The 20,200-nt window shown below is 52.3% G+C and overlaps 1 protein-coding gene across 3 annotated transcripts in view; it reads left to right on the top strand.

The window, feature by feature from the left end:
- Parvb (parvin beta) overlaps positions 1–20,200 on the top strand; it is a 79,957-nt gene that overhangs the window by 23,931 nt on the left and 35,826 nt on the right. For 2 of the 3 annotated variants that reach the window (XM_075960204.1, XM_075960206.1), the window contains exons 2-3: positions 13,328–13,417; positions 14,983–15,053. In XM_075960204.1, coding sequence (XP_075816319.1) covers positions 13,328–13,417; positions 14,983–15,053 — 161 coding nt within the window. Of the gene's footprint in view, positions 1–6,047; positions 6,127–13,327; positions 13,418–14,982; positions 15,054–20,200 lie in introns of those variants that run through there. The other variant, XM_075960207.1, reaches the window with a different exon arrangement.

The following is a 20,200-nucleotide window of genomic DNA, read 5'->3' on the forward strand; positions in this document are numbered from 1 at the left end:
TGGCCTCTACCCCTGGGAAATCCTCCTGTTTGAGCGCTGGGAACACAGGCTTGTGCCACCATGCCTCCCCTCTTTTTTCTTACTGGACTCAAGGCTGAGCGAGTTTCCAGAGCATTCTTAGGTGTGTGCCCTCCCTGGCTGCTGTGATGGGAAAGGACCTCCGAACTGACAGGACTGAAATGAGAGTTATCAGCATTTTGCTGCCTTCCCTGGGTACGTGGCTGCTCCCTCAAGTGGCTACACCCTTCCAGCCTGCTGCAGTCAGACAACACAGAGAGGAAGTGGGTGGCAGGCTTGGATAGAGGTCTGCTTCCTGCTCTATGGAGCTAGCCCCAAAGTCTCTGGTCCCTCCCCCAGCACCTTCCTCATCCCTTTGGATTGGGGACTGGAAGAGGAGCAGCCTTCTGATGGGGACGTTGGAGGAGCACTCCCTGCCCCTGGCTTATGACACCCATGCTGGCCCCAAGACCTTACAGGGAAGGGTGCGTTTCCATGGTTGTTCTTAAGTCCCCCACCTGGCAGAAACAGGAAGAGGAAAGACTGGAACTCTCTTCTCTTCCTGGCAGGACAGTCGCCTTTAAAACAGCTGCAAAGCCATCTCCTCCAGGGCCTCAAGGGAGCTGGCAGCATTTGAAAATGCCCATTTCTCAAGGACTTAGTGCCTGGAGAATGACAGCAGGGTAGAGGATACACTTGCTGTGTTCCTGTTTGTTAGGGTCCAGGGAGGTGGCTTCAGGAGGTGGGGAGAAGCTTATGGGGCTCAGCTGTGGCTGCAGAGGGCAAGCAATTAGCACACCTCCGACTGTTCCTGTGAACTGTTAGATGGCCAGGCAAGCGGAAAGCTGGAGGTATCCTGGTCCCATCTCCCTTTTAGCCCCGGGGCTGCCAGGCTAAGCCTTCTGAGAAGCCAGCTCAGGGGAGGCGGCTACCAATCCATCCTGTGGTGTCTGCAGGTGAAAGTCGATGTGCGTTGGGAGATCTGCCCTCTAGAGGTCAACCTCCCCTGGCCTTGGTGTCATGGAGTATGACCCGTGGCTGCCTTGCTGCGAGGATCAGTGCTGTTATCCACGGTGAGGTCAAACTGCTCTTCCTTTCTGCTTAATGTCCTTTGGCTGTGTGACCCAGGTCTGTTGGTTTCAAGAGCTCTTGACTGGCCAGTGAGAGAGTACATAGGGCTGTGCAAGCATGCTGGTAACCAACGCTTCTAGTTTGGTTTTTACCTTTCTTTCTCTCTCTCTCTCTCTCTCTCTCTCTCTCTCTCTCTCTCTCTCTCTCCCTCCCTCTCTTCTTTCTTTCTTTCTTTCTTTCTTTCTTTCTTTCTTTCTTTCTTTCTTTCTCTTTTGAGACAGACTCTCTCTACATAGCGCTGGCTGTCTTGGAATTCACTGTATAGTCCAGGATGGTCTTGAACTCACAGAGATCCGCCTGCTGATCTGAGTGCTGGGATTAAGCAGTGTGCTACCGTTGTTGCCATGGCAACAAAGCCCCAGAACCTGCTTGGTTAGAACAACATGAGTCTGTCACCTTACAGCCCCGAGAGTCATCAGTTAGAGTTAGGACAGGGCTTCCAGCCTTCTGGAAACTTCAGTGAGGATCCATCTTTTGATCTCTTCCTGTTCAGGGAGGGACCTGGGTTGGCCTTCTACCTCCCCAGCTATCAACACTGCATCTCCCGACTGTCTCTGTTCCAGGCTCACAGCTTCTTCTCCTTCTGCCTGGAAATTCCATGAGGCCACTTACACTACCTGTGCTAACCGCAGTACACATTCAAAGGCCTTTTTGTTTCTTTGTCACCAAAGGGGGCACACAATGCAGGCATGAAAGACTCAGTAGCTTAGTCCCAGCACTCAGGAGGCAGAGGCGGGTGAATCTCTATGAGTTCGAGGCCAGCCTGGTCTACAGAGTGAGTTCCAGCCAAGGCTGCACAGAGGAACCCTGTCCCAGGTGGGTGGAGGGGATGCAGGAGAAAAGTGGCCCAGTGAGTTCTAGTGAGAGTCCCTGGGAAGGAATGCTAAGTCAGGTGTAGTGATAACCACCTGGAATCCCAGCATCTGGGCCAACGAGGCAGGAGGATTGTGAGTCTGAGGCTAGCCCCGACTATGTATCAAGATTCTTCTAAAAATAAATGGGGAGAAAAATCAATACAAATCAATATGAAGACTGTTTGAGGCAGTGCAATGCTGCCTCATTTGCTCCTGAACTCGCCAAGGACCAACCAGATGTTCTCTGAGCAGTTTGTCTGCTCTCAGCGGGATGCTGTATGTCAAGAGACAAGCAGGTGACATGCCTGCCCTTTACAGAAGTGACTGCGAAACCTTTGGCGCAGATGTGTCAAATAGTCACAGTGCCTGGGAAGCAAGGGAACTGGCAGAGGAGCGACCATGCTGGGAAGTGTGTGGGGTGTGCCGGTCCCAACGTGGTCAGGGCAGTAGCCCTGCTTCCTACTCTGTGATCCTCTCCTCAGAGGCCTGACCTGAAGTGTGAATCCACGGTGGATGGGTGAGCTGGCTGTTTCTAGCCTGGGCTACACGAAACATCACATAGGCACCCTGAGTGTCTGGTAGGAGCCAAGCTCGCAGAGTCCGGTGCTAGTTCTGAGCGCCCCACTTGTCCAGGCTGTTTGCTGCTTTTTTTTTTTTTCCTCAGCAAAAGAAAATGAACTGGACTCCGCGGCTTCTCATCTGACAGCTATAGTACAGATGACCGCTAGAGGGTGCTATGCCCATAGTGTTCCTGCTTGCGCCCCGGTAGGGGGTTTCCCATGGCAGGTGTACTGTAGAGCCCTTTTTTTTGTTGTTGTTGTTAATGGCTTAATGATTTAATCTTCTTATTTTCTCTGCAGAACCAATTTGGACTTCCCTGAGTATGTGGGGGACATTACCGATCAGATTAATTAATGCTAGTTCCACAGTTGGGAAGCCTGCCTCACCCGCTCTGCTGAGGAGTTAGACCTTCTGCTGCTGTTTCTGTTTTCTTGCTACACAGCGCATTTCTCTATCTGTGTTGAGCTTGGCCGGGCTTGTTCTGCTGTTTCAGGTGACCGGCGGATTTCATTCCTACCCTGCCTTGGTGATCACCAAGTGCAGCTTTCTCAGAGGGACGCGATTGTTTCCGCACAGGCAGGGAGATTTGGGCTCTGCTCTTTTGATGGTTATGAGTTTCTTGTGGGTTTTGCACTTCCCTTCCTTCCACTTCTTCTGCGTGTTCTCTCTCTCTCTCTCTCTCTCTCTCTCTCTCTCTCTCTCTCTCTCTCTCTCCTCTCTCTCTCTCTCTCTAGTTAGAGACAGGTTTTCATAACCGGTGATTAAAATTACTTTGAAGCTTTGCTGAAACGGCGATGTGATTGGCTGGGAGAAATGTAACAAAGGCATCTTTCATAAATCAGGGACTCCACAGCAGGCAGCAGAAGGCCTGCTGAGGCCCCTAGTTTAGATTCAGGGATCACTGGCGCCTGAGCGAGGGTCAGGGACAAGAAAATGGATGGTGAGCAGGGAACCCCTTCTGGGCAACAGGAGGCTGACTTCAGCTGTTTGTCAGAGGTTGGGAATCGAGGCAGAGGCTGAAGTCTTTCGGACTAGACAGAGGAGAATGGTGACCCTGGCTGGACATGGTGTCACATACTGTAATTCCAGCCCTTGGGAGGTTGAGGCAGGAAGACTGAGAATTCCAGGTCATCCTGAGCCACGGTTCTGGCTGGTTTTTTTATGGCTACTTGACAAAAGCTATAGTCATCTGAGAGGAGGGGACCTCAACTGAGAAAATGTCTCCGTGAGATCAGGCTGTGAGTAGACAAGCCTGTAGGGCATTTTCTTAGTTAGTGTTTGCTAGGGGAGAACCCAGTCCATTGTGGGTGGGGCCCCTCCTGTGCTGCTGGTCCTGAGCTCCACAAGAAAGCAGGCCGAGCCAGTAGTGAGAAGCAAACCAGTAAACAGCATCCTCCGTGGCCTTTGCATCAGCTCGTGCCCTACGTGAGTTCCTGTCCTGCCTTCCTTCAGGGAGGCACTGTGATGTGGAAGCATAAACCAAACAAACCCTTTTATCATAGCAACAGTAACCCTAACTAAGACAGGCTGAAAAAATTAAGGGTTGGGAACATAATTCACTTGCCTAGCGTGTGTGAGGCCCTGGGTTTGACCCTAGTGGTGACCTGGGCACTTGCAGCGGTGGTCCCAGAGGTCCCTGACCTTCTTCAGAGGCCTGTGCCTCTCGCTTGCTCTCCCCAGCCTGCAGCTGTGCCTCCGTACTTCCTTTCCTGCTGTACTGCGCTCCCTATTAATGTTCCTGTAGCCTTTTGAACCGAGGTGGCCCTGAGTCTCCCATAGGCGTTGCACTTGCTCACTTGGGATCCCTGCTCTCTGCAGGGACTTTGGAGAGCGTGGTATGTGTGTGTGTGTGTGCGCGCGCGCGCGCGTGCATGCCTTTGTAGAGCTGGCTACAGCCAGGAGGAGCCATACTTCATCTTGCTTATCCCGGAGGCCTGGTGGGCATCTCCTGGAGACCTCACTCCCAGACCTCAGGTACTTGGGTAGAGAACCCAGGGACTTCCCAATAGAACCAGCCTGGTCTTTAGGGTAGATGTTTGAGGTCTGGGTCCTTTGAGAATCAGTGACCTTGGCCCTGTCTCTGAGTCCCCTGAGCATTGTTCAGTGAGGTCCTCCACCCTTAGCATTGGCAGAAACTGAGACTTCCAGAATGTGGGTTGAATAATTCAGTTTAGGTGAGCTTAGCTGGCGTGAATGAGTCTAAGGCGTTCCAAATGAGGCCCACCAGCCTGAGTGCTGGTGATGGGGTGAGAAGGAGGTAGGGGGACCTCAATCTTCCTCTTAGTCACTCTCTACATAGCAGACACTTGTCACGACAGCCACGTGATCCTGCCCGTTATTATCCCCTGCGGTGAAGGATGCTGTGTTCACGGATGCTCTGTGAGGCTTTCCTCCCGTTTCCTGTCTGGACTGTACTGACCGTAAGCTGGGGTCCAGAACTGGGAGGTGACTTCTGGGCAGGCGCAGGCAGATGGAAAGTTCTGGATGCACTTCCAATGGTAGCTGTGGGATGTGGCCCCAGCGAGGATGCTTGGGTTGAATAAAGGCACTGTGGTCTGAGCTCATTAGGGGAGGCAGCTGGAGGGAGGGGAGAAGGTGCTGGGCTAGGTGGCTGGTAGCTGATGGCAGGGGACACTGTGACAGATGTGGACTGGATTCTGGAGGTGATAGAGGACTATGTTGAAGGAAGGGATGGGTGGGTCAATGTCTATGGAGCACAGTGGGATGGGTTAGAGCAGGGGGTATCAGCTGAAGCTCATGCCTGGCTGACGGGGTTAGCCTCCAGAATTCTCCTCCCATCTTTAGAAGGTGGGTTGAAGAAGCTGGCCCACGATGCTTTGCATGTGGGGAGACAGCTAGGCTGCCTTTCATCCTTCTAGGACCATATTCTCTATGAGCTAGGTGGCCTTGGCCCTCCCGCTCGTGATTCAGCCTGCCCAGGGGGCCCTATATGGTAAACTTGACATTTCACTGTGAACCCGGAAACCTTTCTTCCTATTCAAGTCGTTTTTCTGTAGTTCTAACATTTTTTGTTCACCCCGGGGGACAGAAGGGAAGAAAAAGACTGTGTTTGGGGGCTGAGGGAATTGTCTGTTTAACCCTAGCTCCGAGCTAAAGCTGAAGCTCGGAGCGTGCGCGCGCGCACACACACATACAGATACCAAGTATCGTGCAGTGATCAGACCTAGTTCCCTAGACAAATGCATTCTGCCTAGCCTGGGGTCTCTGTCTCTGGGAAACCTGCATGAACGGTTGCTCTGCCCTCCTATAAAAGCAGAGTTGACTGAGTGTGTCTCAATCTGCCCGTGATCTCAGGGCAGCATCCTTTCCCTTGTCTTGTCGAGGCTACATTGCTGTAATTGGGTTCTTGGTGACCCACAACTGCTGGACTAATGTGAGCTGTAATAGGAGGCCTCTTTTCCATCCAGTGAAGAGGCCCAGAGGTGAACTGTAGGTGACGGTCACGGTTTCTATTCCGGGTAGCTTTCTGCCCTCTTCTTCCTGTGTCTCTTATGTGTAAGCATTCGGGGCTTGGATGCATGACCACGGTGATGACTTGAGACCTGGTTCTGGGCACAGGGAGGTGAGTATGTTTCAGGCTAAGCGTTTGCGGTTGCCACGTGGCTGGTGAACTGTGGGAACCTTGAGGGGTGGCTCTAGCTCCATCTAGGGTGGGTAGGCGCACTGAGAGCGTGTCTTAGGCATATCTATGGTAAGGGCAGGGCGCCTCAAGTGTGGGGAAGGTGTGGCCGACAGAGCCTGGCTCCAACGGGGATAGGAGTGGGGAAGGACTGGGCACAGCTGGATTTGTGAGAAGTTAGTCCCTCATCAGAAAGCTTTGGGGACTTAGAAGCGTGGACTTTACTTTGGAGCTGTCCACCCTGGGTCAGTGACAGGGCCAGCTTGAGGTGCTGGGAAGATTGCTGTGTCCCATGGGACCCCCTCTATTAAAAATGTCAGTGGACCAAAAGACCCAGAGTGTCCGAGTGTCAGGTATGTCTCAAAGACTCAGCATGGGTGTTACTGTGCCTCCTCTTTGATCACGCTGGTTCCTTAGCCATGAGCCAGTACGAGCTTGGCTGTTGGAGCTGGAGTATGCAGTTGGCCATCTGGAGGCAGGCCCCACCCTCCAACAGCCTTCCTGGGATCCAGAGGTTCTCCGGCTCTTCCTTCCACAGTCTCAATGGGACGCTGTCTTCAGCAGTAGCTCCTGATGTGGGCTGACGGCCTCCTTTCCCTTGTACCTTATTAAAATGCACACACTCTTTTTTTAGCATCTGAATTTATTTTTAGTGTCTTGAGAAGTAGAATGGAACCTTATGGCCCAGTAGAACAAGTCCATAAATCAATGGTTCAAGGCTCTGTCCCATTCTATTCCTAGGCTTTGCCAGCACAGCGCAGGAAAGAGCTGCTCTTAGAAATGACTGAGTTAACACCCTGGAACATCCTGTGCTCAGTCCCCTGGGCCATGGCCTGTGTGAGGAAGCCAAACCCATCTCTCATGAACGGCCGTTCAGCTGGGCCTGGATGGTGAAGAGACTGTTTCTCCGATGTCTGAGCATCATTCCCTCTCTCCCGCCTCTGGGTCAGAGCAGCAGGCTCTCCCAGGGGTCCCTAGCCTTACCACTTCACACTGGGTGTGGCCCCACCCATCCTGCACGTGGTCCTCATGTTTGGTGCTGAGCTCTGTTGTCATAGACCAGCCTTGCACATCAAGGTCTTCGTGTGTACAAGTGTCAGGAGTGGAACAATTCTCCCACTTGAATTCCATCCTTCACCCTTTGCACGTCTGCGGATGTCAGAGAGGTCGCTGGCAGCAGTCTGCCTCGGCGGCCCAGACCGATGACATTTCTTTCTTAGGTCTTATTTGGGTCAGCTCTTGACTTGGCTGAGCTGGGAGAGCCTCAAGTGCAGTCCAAGTTGATTTCTTTTCGGAACTGCTCTGGAGAAGCCCTTTGTGTCTGGTGCATTAGAGCTTCTGCAGAGTTAGAGAGTTTATGGAAAACCCTTTTCCCCGGCTTGTCTGTCAGAGGTGTCCCGGGCTCTCTGCTGCTGGTATATGGGGCCCTGCATCCCCTTGGCTAGAAGAAGAGATGGGGGAGACAGACAAGGGGCTCTTTGTCTCCTCCATTCTTCTGAGACTCCGTAGAGTGCTCTGCCTTTGAGCAGGACTGTGCAGGGCACTGCTGGGTACCAGCCTGTGGAGGGCTGGTTAAGTGCCCCAAATTGAGGCAGTTTTGCTGCCGGTTTCAAATTCTTCTTTTGATGTGTAGCAGGTGTGGCGTGGCCCCTTTTGTGAGATTTTTACTTTGATCCTGGTTCAGAGTGTGTTTGCTGAGATTTGCTTGCCATGATCCTTTGTTCTCTGTGAAAACCAGGAAATATATTTATACATATGGTACAGAAAGTCCCTGTGGGCAGTGTGATGTCGCTGCTCTGTGGATGTCAGTTGATGGAGTCACCGTTGCTCTGCCTGTAGCCCCTGACCCTCAGCCCTTCCTTTATGCCTCTGTGTCCCTGCAGACCCTTCCTCTCACTGTGAGGGGCTGGCACCCCACTTTTCCAGAAGATGTTCTGTGTCCCTGTCTGGGGGTGGGCAACCGAGAGCAGCTGCATATGCCTGCATTTCTCCTCCACCTTGAGGGAGGCTTGTTTTTCAACCAGCCCGCTTTCAAAGCCGGGTGTTCATAATAATGTCAAAAGGAAACAAATGGCTGCCAAGAAAACAACAAAAAACCTTTTTTTCTTAAGAGTCTGGCTATAAATAAATAAATAAATGGAGTCACGCAAAGAAAAGGATAAAAAAATAAAATCAAAGCTGTAGGCTTGGCCTGAGCTGACTCTTAAGAAACGCTTGCTGATGGCAGAGTTTGGGGCTTGGGGGTTGGGGAGGGTGGGGCCTTCAAGAGCCATTTCTTCTCTCTGAGACTGTGTAAGTCAAGAGAGGTGGCTCTCCCCAACCCAGATTGTTTTATATTTTACGTTTTAATTAAGAAAACCTTGATACCGAATCTCGTGTAGCCCAGGCTGGCCTCCAACTCACTATGGGCTGTGAATGACCTTGAGCTGGCCCTCCTGCCTCCACTTGCTTCCCCCACGCCAGGATTAAAGGTGTACATTCCTGCGTCTAACTTTTAGCTTTTTAAGCCTTCCCTAGACTCTGGAGAGGGAGTGAGGAGACAAGAGGCTCACCTCAGTCACTCTGGCTCTCTTCTCTGCCTGCCTCCTCCCCCCCCTGAACTCCATCACTCCTTCCTTGGCCTCCAACGCCATTCCTCTCTGGCCTTCATATCCCTCTTTTCCTGGCTTCCTCCTCTTAGTCCTCAGCTGGTATCTCTGTACAACAGGCTCCCTACAAACCTGGAGATTCAGGGCAGCAAGAGGGCTCCTGGCCAGAAGGAGCATGTTGATACTCATTCTTCATGTCCGGTTGCCGGGTTGCTGTGCGGACAGCGCATTCAGCTCAGAACAGTGAGGATGCTTGGGAGAGCCAGGCCAGCAGGCTCCTATGACTCAGTGTCCTCACAAACCCACCCCAGGTCTGGAACTGGGCACAGCTGGTGCCCAGCCAGCAGCATTTCACATCTTTGAAGTGTGCGTCCTCTTGGCAACTGGACCATAACTTTAAAAATCTCAGTATTTCTGGGATTCACTAAAACCCAGTAGCCTGGTGGGCTGTTCACTGGTGGAGTGGAAGACACAGGCTCTCCAAAAACCATCCTCTGAAGACTAGAGGGTCCTCTGAGGCTGCCCATTGGGTTAACACTGGAAACTACTCAACACAGAGTGTGAACACTGGAGGATTCAGGCTGGGCAATGTAAGCCCTTGAGCCGGGCTCCACCCACCGCTCACTGCTCTCTGGTTCCCAAAGCTGTTCCTGAGTTTGGCCTTCTTTCAAGACTGGTTCACTGGATGCCTCCTTCAGGGAGTCTCTCGTGATTCTCCTGGCATGAAGGACCTGTACCTCCTCCTTGCTCTTCCATGGTGGTGACTTTCCTGAGCCTCCTCAGGTACCACCCTCAGTCACAGCTAACCCTCAGCTTATGGCTATGTGTGCAACCCGAGCCAGGTGCCGAGTGCCCCAGGCCTCTCCACTCTTCTCAACACCTCTGAAGCAGGGACTCTTCCCACCCTGTGCTATAGTGGGAAACTGAGGCCTAGGGAGGTGCAGTGGGCTTTCCTGACACCACAAGTCTGTGGCAGAGTGAGGTCTGAGCTGGGACTTGGCAGGTTTGGCCAAGATCACAGCACTCTCCCTGGGCTTTGAGTGTTTCCCCAAGGCCTTGAACAGGAAGGACCATCCCAGGAGAGCGTGTGGATCACAGTCTGGCAGGCTGTGCGTGCGTGTGTGCTTCTTGTTTATAAAGGTCACCCAGTCCCTGGCCCTGTTTGGTGTTGTTTTTGATGTTTGACGGTGGTGTGGAAATTTCTATTTTATGTGACCTAGTTTCTGGGCTTTGATAATGGCATTCCCTGTGCCCCCTCCCCCGCCCCCAGCTCTGAGATTTTGGAATCAGGGTCACAATCTCAGTCTCTCTTCCCCAGGCCCTGGGCTTCATGCCCCATGTCTAGGGAGGGGGCTGATGCATGTAGTGGCTCTAGGGACTTGGCTGTTATTATTGTCACTTTAAGTTTTATTTGTGGTTATGTGCTCACGCATGTGCAGGTATACACGGAGGTTGGTAGTCCCCCTTCATGTTGTGTCTCAGGAACAGTCCACCTTGCTCTTTGAGACGGGGTCTCTCGCTGGGTCTGAGGCTGATGGATTAGGCTAGCTAGCAGCGAGCTCCAGGGAGCCCACCTGTCTCTGCCTCCCCAGCACTGGGATTACAGAGGCTACTGTGCCTTTTGTGCACTTTGGAGATTGGTCTTGGGCCTTCATGCTGTCTCTGCACTTTACCCACTGAGCTATCTCTCCAGTCCCGTGCCATGAGATCTTTCTGAGAGGAATGGTCGCGCCTTGGTGTGATTCTCCTGTGTGGCTCGCTGGAGCCTCCCTGGATGACCTCATTCTCCCCGAAACTGTCTTTTATTCTGCTTTGACTGTCACCCTGACCACTGCGCAGAGCCTTGGTGTAGCGGACCCTCTGTGCTTTTCTCTGAAGTGTTAGCCGGATGGGATTTGGGAAACCCTGGTCACTGGGCTGCCAGTGAATTTCCCTGGAAAGTTTCTTTTCTTCCTATTTCTGACTCTCTCCATTTCACTAAACAGTGCAAATATTTGCTGGGATTTGGTCCGTTTTCTAAATGAGCCTGGTGCCCGAGAATGGATCTCTGTGTGTCTTTGGGAGATGACACAAAGGGAGTCCACGCCCGTGGTGGTCACTGATTTCTGAAGGGTTTTACAGTTGTCTGCTTCCCTCACGGAATCATGGTGAGGACTGGGGGAATTGGGAAATGGTTTGTGGGGGCTGGGGGGATGGCTCAGTGGTTAAGAGCCTTTCTGTGTGTGTGACTGAGTCATATTTAGGTCTCACCAATGGGTGAGGCCATCACACTTCCTTCTTCTTCTTCTTCTTCTTCTTCTTCTTCTTCTTCTTCTTCTTCTTCTTCTTCTTCTTCTTCTTCTTCTTCGTCGTCGTCGTCTTCTTCTTCTTTCTCTTCCTCTTCCTCTCCTTCTCCTCCTCCTCTTCCTCCTCCTCTTCTTCCTCCTCTTCCTCTTCTTCCTCCTCCTCCTTCTCCTCCTCCTCTCTCTCTCCTTTTGAATCTAAGAACATCTGTGCTATTTCCACCTTTTGGCTGTTATGAATGACGTGGCCTTGAACATGAGTTTGCGAGTTTACTAGAGGGCCTCCTTTTTCAAAAAGCTGGACCTCGGCATCTTTGCTAATGTTATAGCTGTTGTCTGTCCTTGTGGAGGCAGAGGGTGACTTGTCCCCAGAGCTGGATCCACAGCCATGTTTCAAGAGCCTGCTGTGTGTTTTGCTCTAAGCTGGGAACTTGTATTCTTTAGCCTGCCTGGGGACCTAAGAGAACAAACAGGAAATGCCACCTGAGGCTGCAGGATCAAAGAGATTAACAAGACTGGCTTGGGGTCTCCCAGCCAGCAAGGTTGGAGCCACTTGTATCATACATACATCGCGTTGTCCCCTTTATCTGCTGTTGCGGGTGCCAGGTGGCCAACATGTAAAACGTTATTAAAGCTTTGAAGTGACTGATATTCCGGGCAGAGTTTAGAAGGCGTGTATCACTGTCTAAGTTCCCAGGAGGAAGCATAGAGAGGCGGGACACCTGTCACTGGAGATCCCCCCATGCCCCACGACAGGATGTGTGATCAGTAAATGATTGGTGCTCCCCAATCAGGTCTGTAAAAAAACTGCAGGTGTAGGCCTGGACCTGGCTCTGTCCCCTCTGGATTTTGGGGCTGAAGTCTGGATTCTGAGATTCAGTGGTATGGAAGCCACCATTTCTGGTTCTAGGGCTCCAGACATGGTAGAGCTTTCTGTAGACAGGAAAAAGTCAAGCCTTGCATCTGTCCCCTTCCCCTCCATCCTGTGACTGTGACCTGTGTGGTGGGTGTCACAGGACTAGGGTGTGCTGTGTCTGAACCCTGTAACTATCTCCACCTCCAGCCTACATGCATGCGAGCTTATGCACAGCTTGTGGTTTCTGGGCCCACACATTGCCAGTGTGGAAGCTTGCTAGCTTCCTTAGAGTCTGTTGCTTTTCCTACTGGCCTCGATCCCCATCCTGTTACCGTCTGTAGAGATTTAAGATCTTAGCGGGAAGCATGTCCCTTCAGGGGCCAGGAGAGATGAGATGGTAATGGAGATTTAGTGACTTCCCATGTGTGCACCTGCAGAGTTAGTGGAGCGTGTGGGGAGAACGAGGGCCGTGGGCCATGCCTTGCTGGGTTCAGGACATTGTCCAAGCAGATTTTCCGGCAGGCCCGAGTAACTGCAAGTGAGGGCTGGTTGTCACGACTCTCGGCTTAGTCCATGTGGAAGTGAGGTGAGAGGGGCCATCTAGGCTGGCTGCATGCGGATGCCCTCTTGGAGGTTAACGGTTCCCCGGGCAGAGATCTAGAAGAGTTGTGCCCAGCAGGAAGGAGGCGTACGTCCAGGCTGAGCCAGTTTCTGGCCCGAGATTCTGGCCTGTTTAAAAATAGATACGAGGGCGGCACAGAATGTAAGAGTTCACTGCACCTCCATCAGACTTCCGTCCCGAAGGAGGCGGCACACTTTGAATTCTGATCGCCCGTGTGTGCAAGCAGGCCCGTTCACACCTCGTGTCTACAACCCCAGAGACGGCTCTGCCGGAGACAGAAGGGCGGTTTTGTTTATGTTCTCTGCCCTTGCTGGGGGTCTGAGAGCTGTCTACCGCACCAGCCTCTGTCAGGTCTGGAAGTCACTAGAAGCAACCAGAAACTTCCATGTCCCAGTCACATATTCCAGTGTGGACAGACTGGCCAGGCTTGGAAGGAATTAAGAACTGCTTGAGGGCTGGAGAGATGGCTCAGTGGTTAAGAGCACTGACTGCTCTTCCAGAGGTCTTCCAGTGGTCCTGAGTTCAAGTCCCAGCACCCACATGGTGGCTCACAACCACCTATAATGAGATCTGGTGCCCTCTTCTGGCCTATAGGCAGTATACTGCAATAATAATAATAACAATAATAATAATAATCTTCTTGAGGCAAAGCAAAATGGCAGGTGTTCTGGGCTGGTAGGACTTTTCTCGGCCTCCCTGGGCCACCCACCATGAAGGGATGTGCATGTAAGTGACGTGTTGGAAGCACGGGACTTTCCTCTCTGCATACTGACTGTGTCTCTCTTTACCTCAACAGTGACTGACTTGCAAGAGGAAGGCAAGAGCGCCATCAATTCTCCAATGGCCCCAGCTTTGATGGACATCCACCCTGAAGACACCCAACTAGGTACTGTGGCCACTTGACAGCCTTTGTTGTCCATCCCTGGTGTCCATCCCTGGTGTTGGACCACGTATGGGTGGGTGGTGTTTGAGAACCCACATCTCATTCAGACAGATCTTGAGGGAGAAGCAGGAAGTGTGGATTTCATTGGCATCCAGGCGTTGATGACTGGCATTGGAACCATGGCTTGTTATGGTCACAGTTCCAGGGGGTGGCCCAGCAGGGCTGGGCAAGCAGGGGTGGAAAGAGAGAGGAGGAGCCAGTTTCTTTATTGAGTAGAGGACTGGATGGTGTAAGCTCCAGGCACAAGGTACTGAACTGAGCTAACTGATAGCTGGCCTAGGGGATGAGGGAAAGTGAGGCAGAGAGTGTTAGCTCAGGTTGTGAAACCCCATGAGTCCCTAGAGGAAGAGGCAAGGGGACAGCCATCTCCTGAGGACAGTCTCCCTGGGATGAGTGGGCCCCAATGTTTCAATGCATGAAGAAATTCAGAAACTGGGCACACATTCCAGACACCCCATTTACCTCCATGACTGCCCTGAAGAGCCGTGTGGCTGACTGTGTGGGAACTGAGGATGGGGAGGCTCCTGACTCCTTGCAGGTCGATGACAGGTGGGAGACATAGTGCCGTTTCCTGGACGCTGTGGACACTGCTTACTTCCAAACCCCAGTTCAGAGGGAGATCCCTGTCTATCCAGGTTCTATATGACCATCAGGGTCTCAGGGAGGAAGCAGGTGAAGCCCAGCTTGTGACCCAGAGATGGCTGGTATCCGAGACCACTGGTCTGTGATGTCTCTCCCTGATGAAGGGCATGCTTGTTACCACTGCTGCAGCTGATTCTTGCAGCAGTACCTTGGGCTATTCTCTGCCTGGGAAGCTGGACTCCCTGCCCCCAGCTCCCCTCTGTGAGTTCAGTGGGTCTGCAGCACCCAGGCATTTAGGACCTGGTCCTTTCACTTCTGGCTCCCCTGTCCCGCTCCCCTGATGAACTCCACTGGCCTCTTGCTGTCTGTCAGATCTAAGCCAGAACATGGAGGGAAAACTCACAGGGGAGATGGGTAAATGTCATCCTCTTGTGTCTTTTTGCTATTTTTAATGCTTCCCTGTAGATATTGTTTTGTATATTTGCTGCCCGCCCATCTGTTCCCATACATTTTCCACGGCGCTGGCCCCACACAGCCTCTGGTAGACCAGTGAACAACGATCTAGCATGTAAATCTCTCTGTAACCCTCTGATTCTGGTAGGGCGCATCCCAGGCCACAGCAGATGCCACCTTTTCTCTCCCCGTGCCAGCATGGTTTAGACTTGCTGAAGGAGCCTTTGGAGTTTAAGACTGGGGCGCTGGAGCCAGGCTTCATCTCCTCCTGCTGTCCTGCATGATTTATTTCTGATCTTGGTGTGTAGCTGGCAAGGCCGGCAACCTGTTCTCACTGAGAACAGGATGGGTCTCTGCTTTTCCACCAGTTCCTGCCCCATGTGAGTAAGCAGGGAGTCCTCCACCCCCCGATGTCCCTGTCAGTACTCTGCCCTACCCCCTCCATTCACTCTGGCCCTTTCTGTCTTTGGCAGAGGAGAATGAGGAGCGCACCATGATTGATCCCACCTCCAGAGAGGACCCCAAGTTCAAGGAGCTGATCAAGGTGAGGTATATAGTCTGATGTGATTGGAACAGCCCTGTTGGCTCTGGGCCTTCTTCGGGGGACTCCCGACTTCTGTAGACACAGGAGGAGCTGAGCCTGCAGGCTCCTGAGAGACTACATTCAAGGGGTCAGAGGAGTGGGGTGTGGGCTGAAGAAGGAAGTGAAACAGGTTCTCTAGGTGCTCCCTAGGACAGCCCGAGGCCCCTATGGGGCTGTCACACAGTGCTCACAAGAGCTACACAGGGTCTGTTTTGAACCGCTACACTTTGCATACAGGCCTGGTTGTTATAGCTTCATGGGTCAAGCTGTTCTGGGGAACAGGTTGTTGTCTTCCCCCACCATGGCCTCATCTGAAGACGGCCCTTGGTGTCTTAGCGCTAAATGGAGTCTCAGTTGAGGTCTTGCTTGGATCAGACTTGGCCTGTGGCATGTCTGTGAGAGATAGTCTTGATTGCTGACTGATATAGATGGGCTCAGCCCACTACGGGTGGCACCATCCCCTCGGCAGGCTGTTCCAGGTTATATAAGGAAGCTAGCCAAGCACAAGCCTGTGAGTGGCCCAGCAAGTAGTGTTCCTCCAAGGTTTCGGCTTCAGGCTCCTATGTGAACGTCTGCCTTGACGTCCACTGTCAATCCCCAGGGATGGATTGACCTGGAAGTGTAAGCCAATAAACCCTTTCCCTTCCTCAGCTGCTTTGGTCAGAAGGTTTTAACACAGCCACAGAATGCAACTAGAACCCTAGGGGAACATGTGTGACTATCAGCTAGGCGGGAGAGCAGAAGGCTGTGGTCTCGAAGGTCACAGTAACAGGCGGGCAGGGCTGTGGCTCAGTGGCTTCCAGGGACAACCGCCTGCCCTTCTCTTGCACGTGCCTGACCCTGTCCAGGGGCAGCTTGAGACTTTGATTGCTCAGATCTAAGCCCCAGGAAGACTCCTGAAGGCCACCACCCGAGACAGGCAGGTAGCATTCGGAGACCCAGACTTGGTTTGGGTGACCTAGGCTCTTTGAAATGCTGTGTGTGACAGTGTCCTGAAATAGATGGCTCTCTGGAGGCTTTCCTGTCTTTACCCCAGCCAGGAATGCAATGCCGACCCTTGCGACTGAGTTTTCACAAGGGCCGATCAGGGGAATCAGGGCTGCTTGCCCTCTGTGCCTTCTAGAAATGTGAGCTGGAAATATCTATTATGGCCACCCAAAGAGGCTGATTTATTTATTTAGGTTTTTTTGAGACAGGGTTTCCTGTGCAGCCCTAGCTGTCTTGGAACTCACTCTGAAGCTCAGGCTGACCTTGAACTCAGAGACCCTCCTTCCTCTGCCTCCCAAGTGCTGGGATTAAAGGTGCACCACCACTGCCACCACTATCTCACTGAGGGTGATTTTTTTTTTGAGACAGTGTCTTACTCTGTAGGGGAGAAGGAGTTTATCTAGCTTGCAGTTCTGGGTTACAGTCCAACACTGAGCCTGTCAAGATGGCAGGAACTTGGAGCAGCCAGTCGCATCCGCAGGAAGAGCAGAGAGAGTGAACGTTTGCACGCTTTCATACTTGCCTGTTGCACTCAGTTGCTCTCTCCGCTCTTATCCTATTGAGACCCCGTAGGTCTAGGGGTTGGTGCCACCCACCATGGGCTTGGTCCTCTCACATCGGTTAGCTTAATTAAGACAGCTCCCCCCCCCCCCCAGACAAGACCAGTGTGAATGCTCCTCTAAGTTGAGTGTAGATTGTGTCAAGTTGACAATTAGGATAAACCATCTCACTGGGCAGTGGTAGTACACACCTTTAATCTCAGCACTTGGGTGGCAGAGGCAGGCGGATCTTGGAGTTTAAGCCAGTCTGGAGTTTAAGCCAGTCTGGTCTACATAGCGAGTTCCAGGACAACAAGGGCTACGTGGAGAAACCTTGCCTTGAAAAACAGAACAAAACAAAAACCAGAACCAAATAAACAAAACAGCCAACCAACCAAATGAAAGATTAACCATCGCAACTGGGCTGAGTGGCCTAGGCCGCCAATGGAGGTGTCAAGGAATGGGGAAGCCAAGCTCCTGCTACTGGTTTAGAGGAAGGGCAAAACCTGTGTTCTGAGGTCTGTGGGAGCCTCTAGAAGCTGGAGGAGCCTCCAGGCGGGCCAGCTCACCTCTCCGAACACTTGGCTTCAGTTCAGTTACACCGGTTCTGGCTTCTTGCCTCCAGCATGTGAGAGGAACCAGGGGAAGCCATTCGAGTTGTGGAAGTCTGTAGAGCAGCCACAGGAAGCAGATCTTCTCCACTGTAGCTGACCGTCCCTGTGGACCAGGCAGGGTGGCTGTGTGTCTGCAGCAATGGCTGAGTCCTTGAGACACCCTGTTCCCACCACTATCCCATTGGCCTGCAGCTGTTCCTGTGGAGACTAGACCTGAGGCAACTCAGCCTGATATCTCTCACAGCAGGCTGGTCTTAACCTAGCACTTTCAAAAGCTAGAGTAAACATCATGGACAAGGGAGTGGTCCTGGGGTCTTAGAGGGCTCGTTAGCCGTGGTTGTGGCTGTGTGGTGGAGTGTACAAAGTGTCAAGTTGTTGGGCAAGGAAGGGGTCTGAGACAGACAAGTGTGGAGGTGGGTGCAATGGCTCTGGGGGACCAGCCCTTTTGGTCAGGTGTACTGGGCTGTGAGAAAAGCTGTGATTTGGTTGGAGCGTGCTTGTGTTGGAGGACTGTGGACGCTTCCTTTCTCTGTCCTGGCAGTAGCTGGCTTGAATATTGCACTTGTCCTGTGAGTATGGGGTGATCAGCTTTTCCCAGCGGCTCCTAGGACTGGACTCAGTGCCTGGCTCGTCCCCAGGATCACTGCAGAGCCAGGCACTCGGGTCTGCTCTGTTCAGACCCTTGGCTATCATCCCATGCCTCCTCCCTCCATCCCTCCGCTCCACATACTGTGTGACTTCGTTGCCGCTGCGCTGAGCAGGGACCCTCTGTGTGTATGTTTAGAGGAGACAGTTTCCTCCATGACCCACCAGCAATCTCAGGGGTCCCAGCATACCTTAGGCTTGATAATTCACCAGAAGGACACCAGAACCCACTGGAACAGCGGCTATCAACCTGTGGCTCGTGACCCCTTTGGGGGTTGAGCAACATTTTCACAGGGGTTACATATCAGACATCCTGCATATTAGATATTTACACTGTGATTCATAACAGTAGCCAAATTCCAGTTATGAAGTAGCATTGAAATAATGTTATGGTTGGGGTCACCACAACACGAGGAGATGTATTAAAGGGTCGCAGCCTTAGGAAGGTTGAGAACCACTGCACTGGAAGCCATTGCCCTTAAATTAAGGTCACAGTTGGTGACAGGCATGGTTACCTGGGGGAGGCACGATTGGGATCAGGATCTAGGGAGTGAGCTGTGGGAGAAGGGGCAGGGTCTGGGAGCATGTGATTATACCTCTATACAGATGGTTCTAGAACCTCAGAAAGCCACTGTGTCTCAGTGTCATGACGTCGTTGGTGCTGCAGATCAGTGACCCCCACTTCTAATGGTCCCCTGTGTGGGTGTTGCCCAGAAACAGGTTTTGTGGGGTTTTGCTGAACCATACCCCTGCCTTCCTAGATGCAAGTATTTTTTAAACTTAAAACCTATCTGGTGTGTTGGCCTGAGCAGGTTAGAGGACGGCTTGGACTGGCTGACATCCTGCCCTGCTGGGCATGGTCATCGTGGTCGTCTTTCCTTCACAGCCTCTCCCAGTCTTCGGGACCACGGCTGAGTTTCTGAGGATGCTGAGCTGGCCTCGTTTCTTCCTCTCTGTCCTCTGTGTTTTTCCTCTGTTGTCTTATTGGCCTTCTCTGTCCCCTACTACTTTGGGATTGTCATCTTTGCAATGTTGTGAGACGCCCTCTGCCTTTCGTCTGAAGTCCCCAGCTCTGGCTGGGCAGACAAGGGGAATGAGGTTGATCATTAAAAACTATTTTGAGCATCTGTCGTGCTTATTGGACCATTAAGGGGTGAAGGTCCAATCCCAGCTCAGGAAAGTGAAGTGCCTTGACCCAAGGCCATTCGTTATCTGATGATGGGCACTGAGAGGGACCAGGTCTGGTGGGGAGGATGCACTGGCCAGTGGGTGTCACCTTAGAATTGGACCTGCATTCTGTGGGCCCAGGAACCTCAAAGACTCACCCTAGCGTCCTGCTGGGATTTCTTCCTGTGGCCATTTCCTCTGGTGTCTGCCGCAATCAACCCAGAGTCCCTGTAGGTAGCCAGTGTGTTGGAAGCTTATGGCTGAGACGCTTTGTGTCATTAACCTTTCTGTTAGAGAGGATCCCGTGCTTTTCTTCTAGGGAGAGGCCTCTGTGCTCAGTGTCCCATTCAATCCTCGTTCCCAGGGCCTGGCACAGAGCTCAGAAACCCTCACAGTTGCCTGAGCGTGCGATCTCCCCTGCAGCACACACTCTTGGTTACACCTGGGTCACTGCTAATGAGGGCATTTGGTGAGCCTCCAGTTTGCATTCAATGGACAATGATCCTAAGGGAATCGGTGTTGGAATAATGTATTTTGGAAGTTCAAGTCAGGAATTAAAACCCAAAAAACCCACACAGCCCTCTCTAAGCACGCTGTTCAGGGCAGGCAGGCACCTCAAGCTGGGGGCATCTTTCTCCAAGGGCAGATTTCACATCTTATCGTTCAGTTGCTGGGCAGGGCTTACTCTTGTCGTGAAGCTGGTTCTTTTTCCTCTCGTGCCCAGGTCATGTAGAGGCGCTCTGCCGTGCTCAGCCCCCACTGACTCCCACCCAGTTCAGGAAGGTGCATCTCCATCCCCAGGGACAACACAGCTAGGACTCTGTTTGGAAATGATTAAAATGTAACTGTCATGGCTCTGGGGGAGACACACTGCAGACCTGATTATAATTCAGAAGGAACCAAGGGGAAAGTAATTTTTTATTCTGGTTGGGGCGAGCTCATAGAGCTAGCCGTGATCGAGTGCCGTGTAAGGATGTAATTAATATATGTCCCTCCTTATTCACCCGCAGGACTTGGGGCTCGGCAGATGAACGAGTCCCTAAAAATAATGGCTGATGCTATCTTTAAAAGATAAGAAGGATGACTGGGAGCAGAATGATGGGGTGACAGGAGATGTCCCCAAGTCAACTGCATCTCCTGACGGGGGGGGGGGGTG

Source organism: Microtus pennsylvanicus, chromosome 2, assembly GCF_037038515.1.
Source record: "Microtus pennsylvanicus isolate mMicPen1 chromosome 2, mMicPen1.hap1, whole genome shotgun sequence".
Classification (NCBI taxonomy): Eukaryota; Metazoa; Chordata; class Mammalia; order Rodentia; family Cricetidae; genus Microtus; species Microtus pennsylvanicus.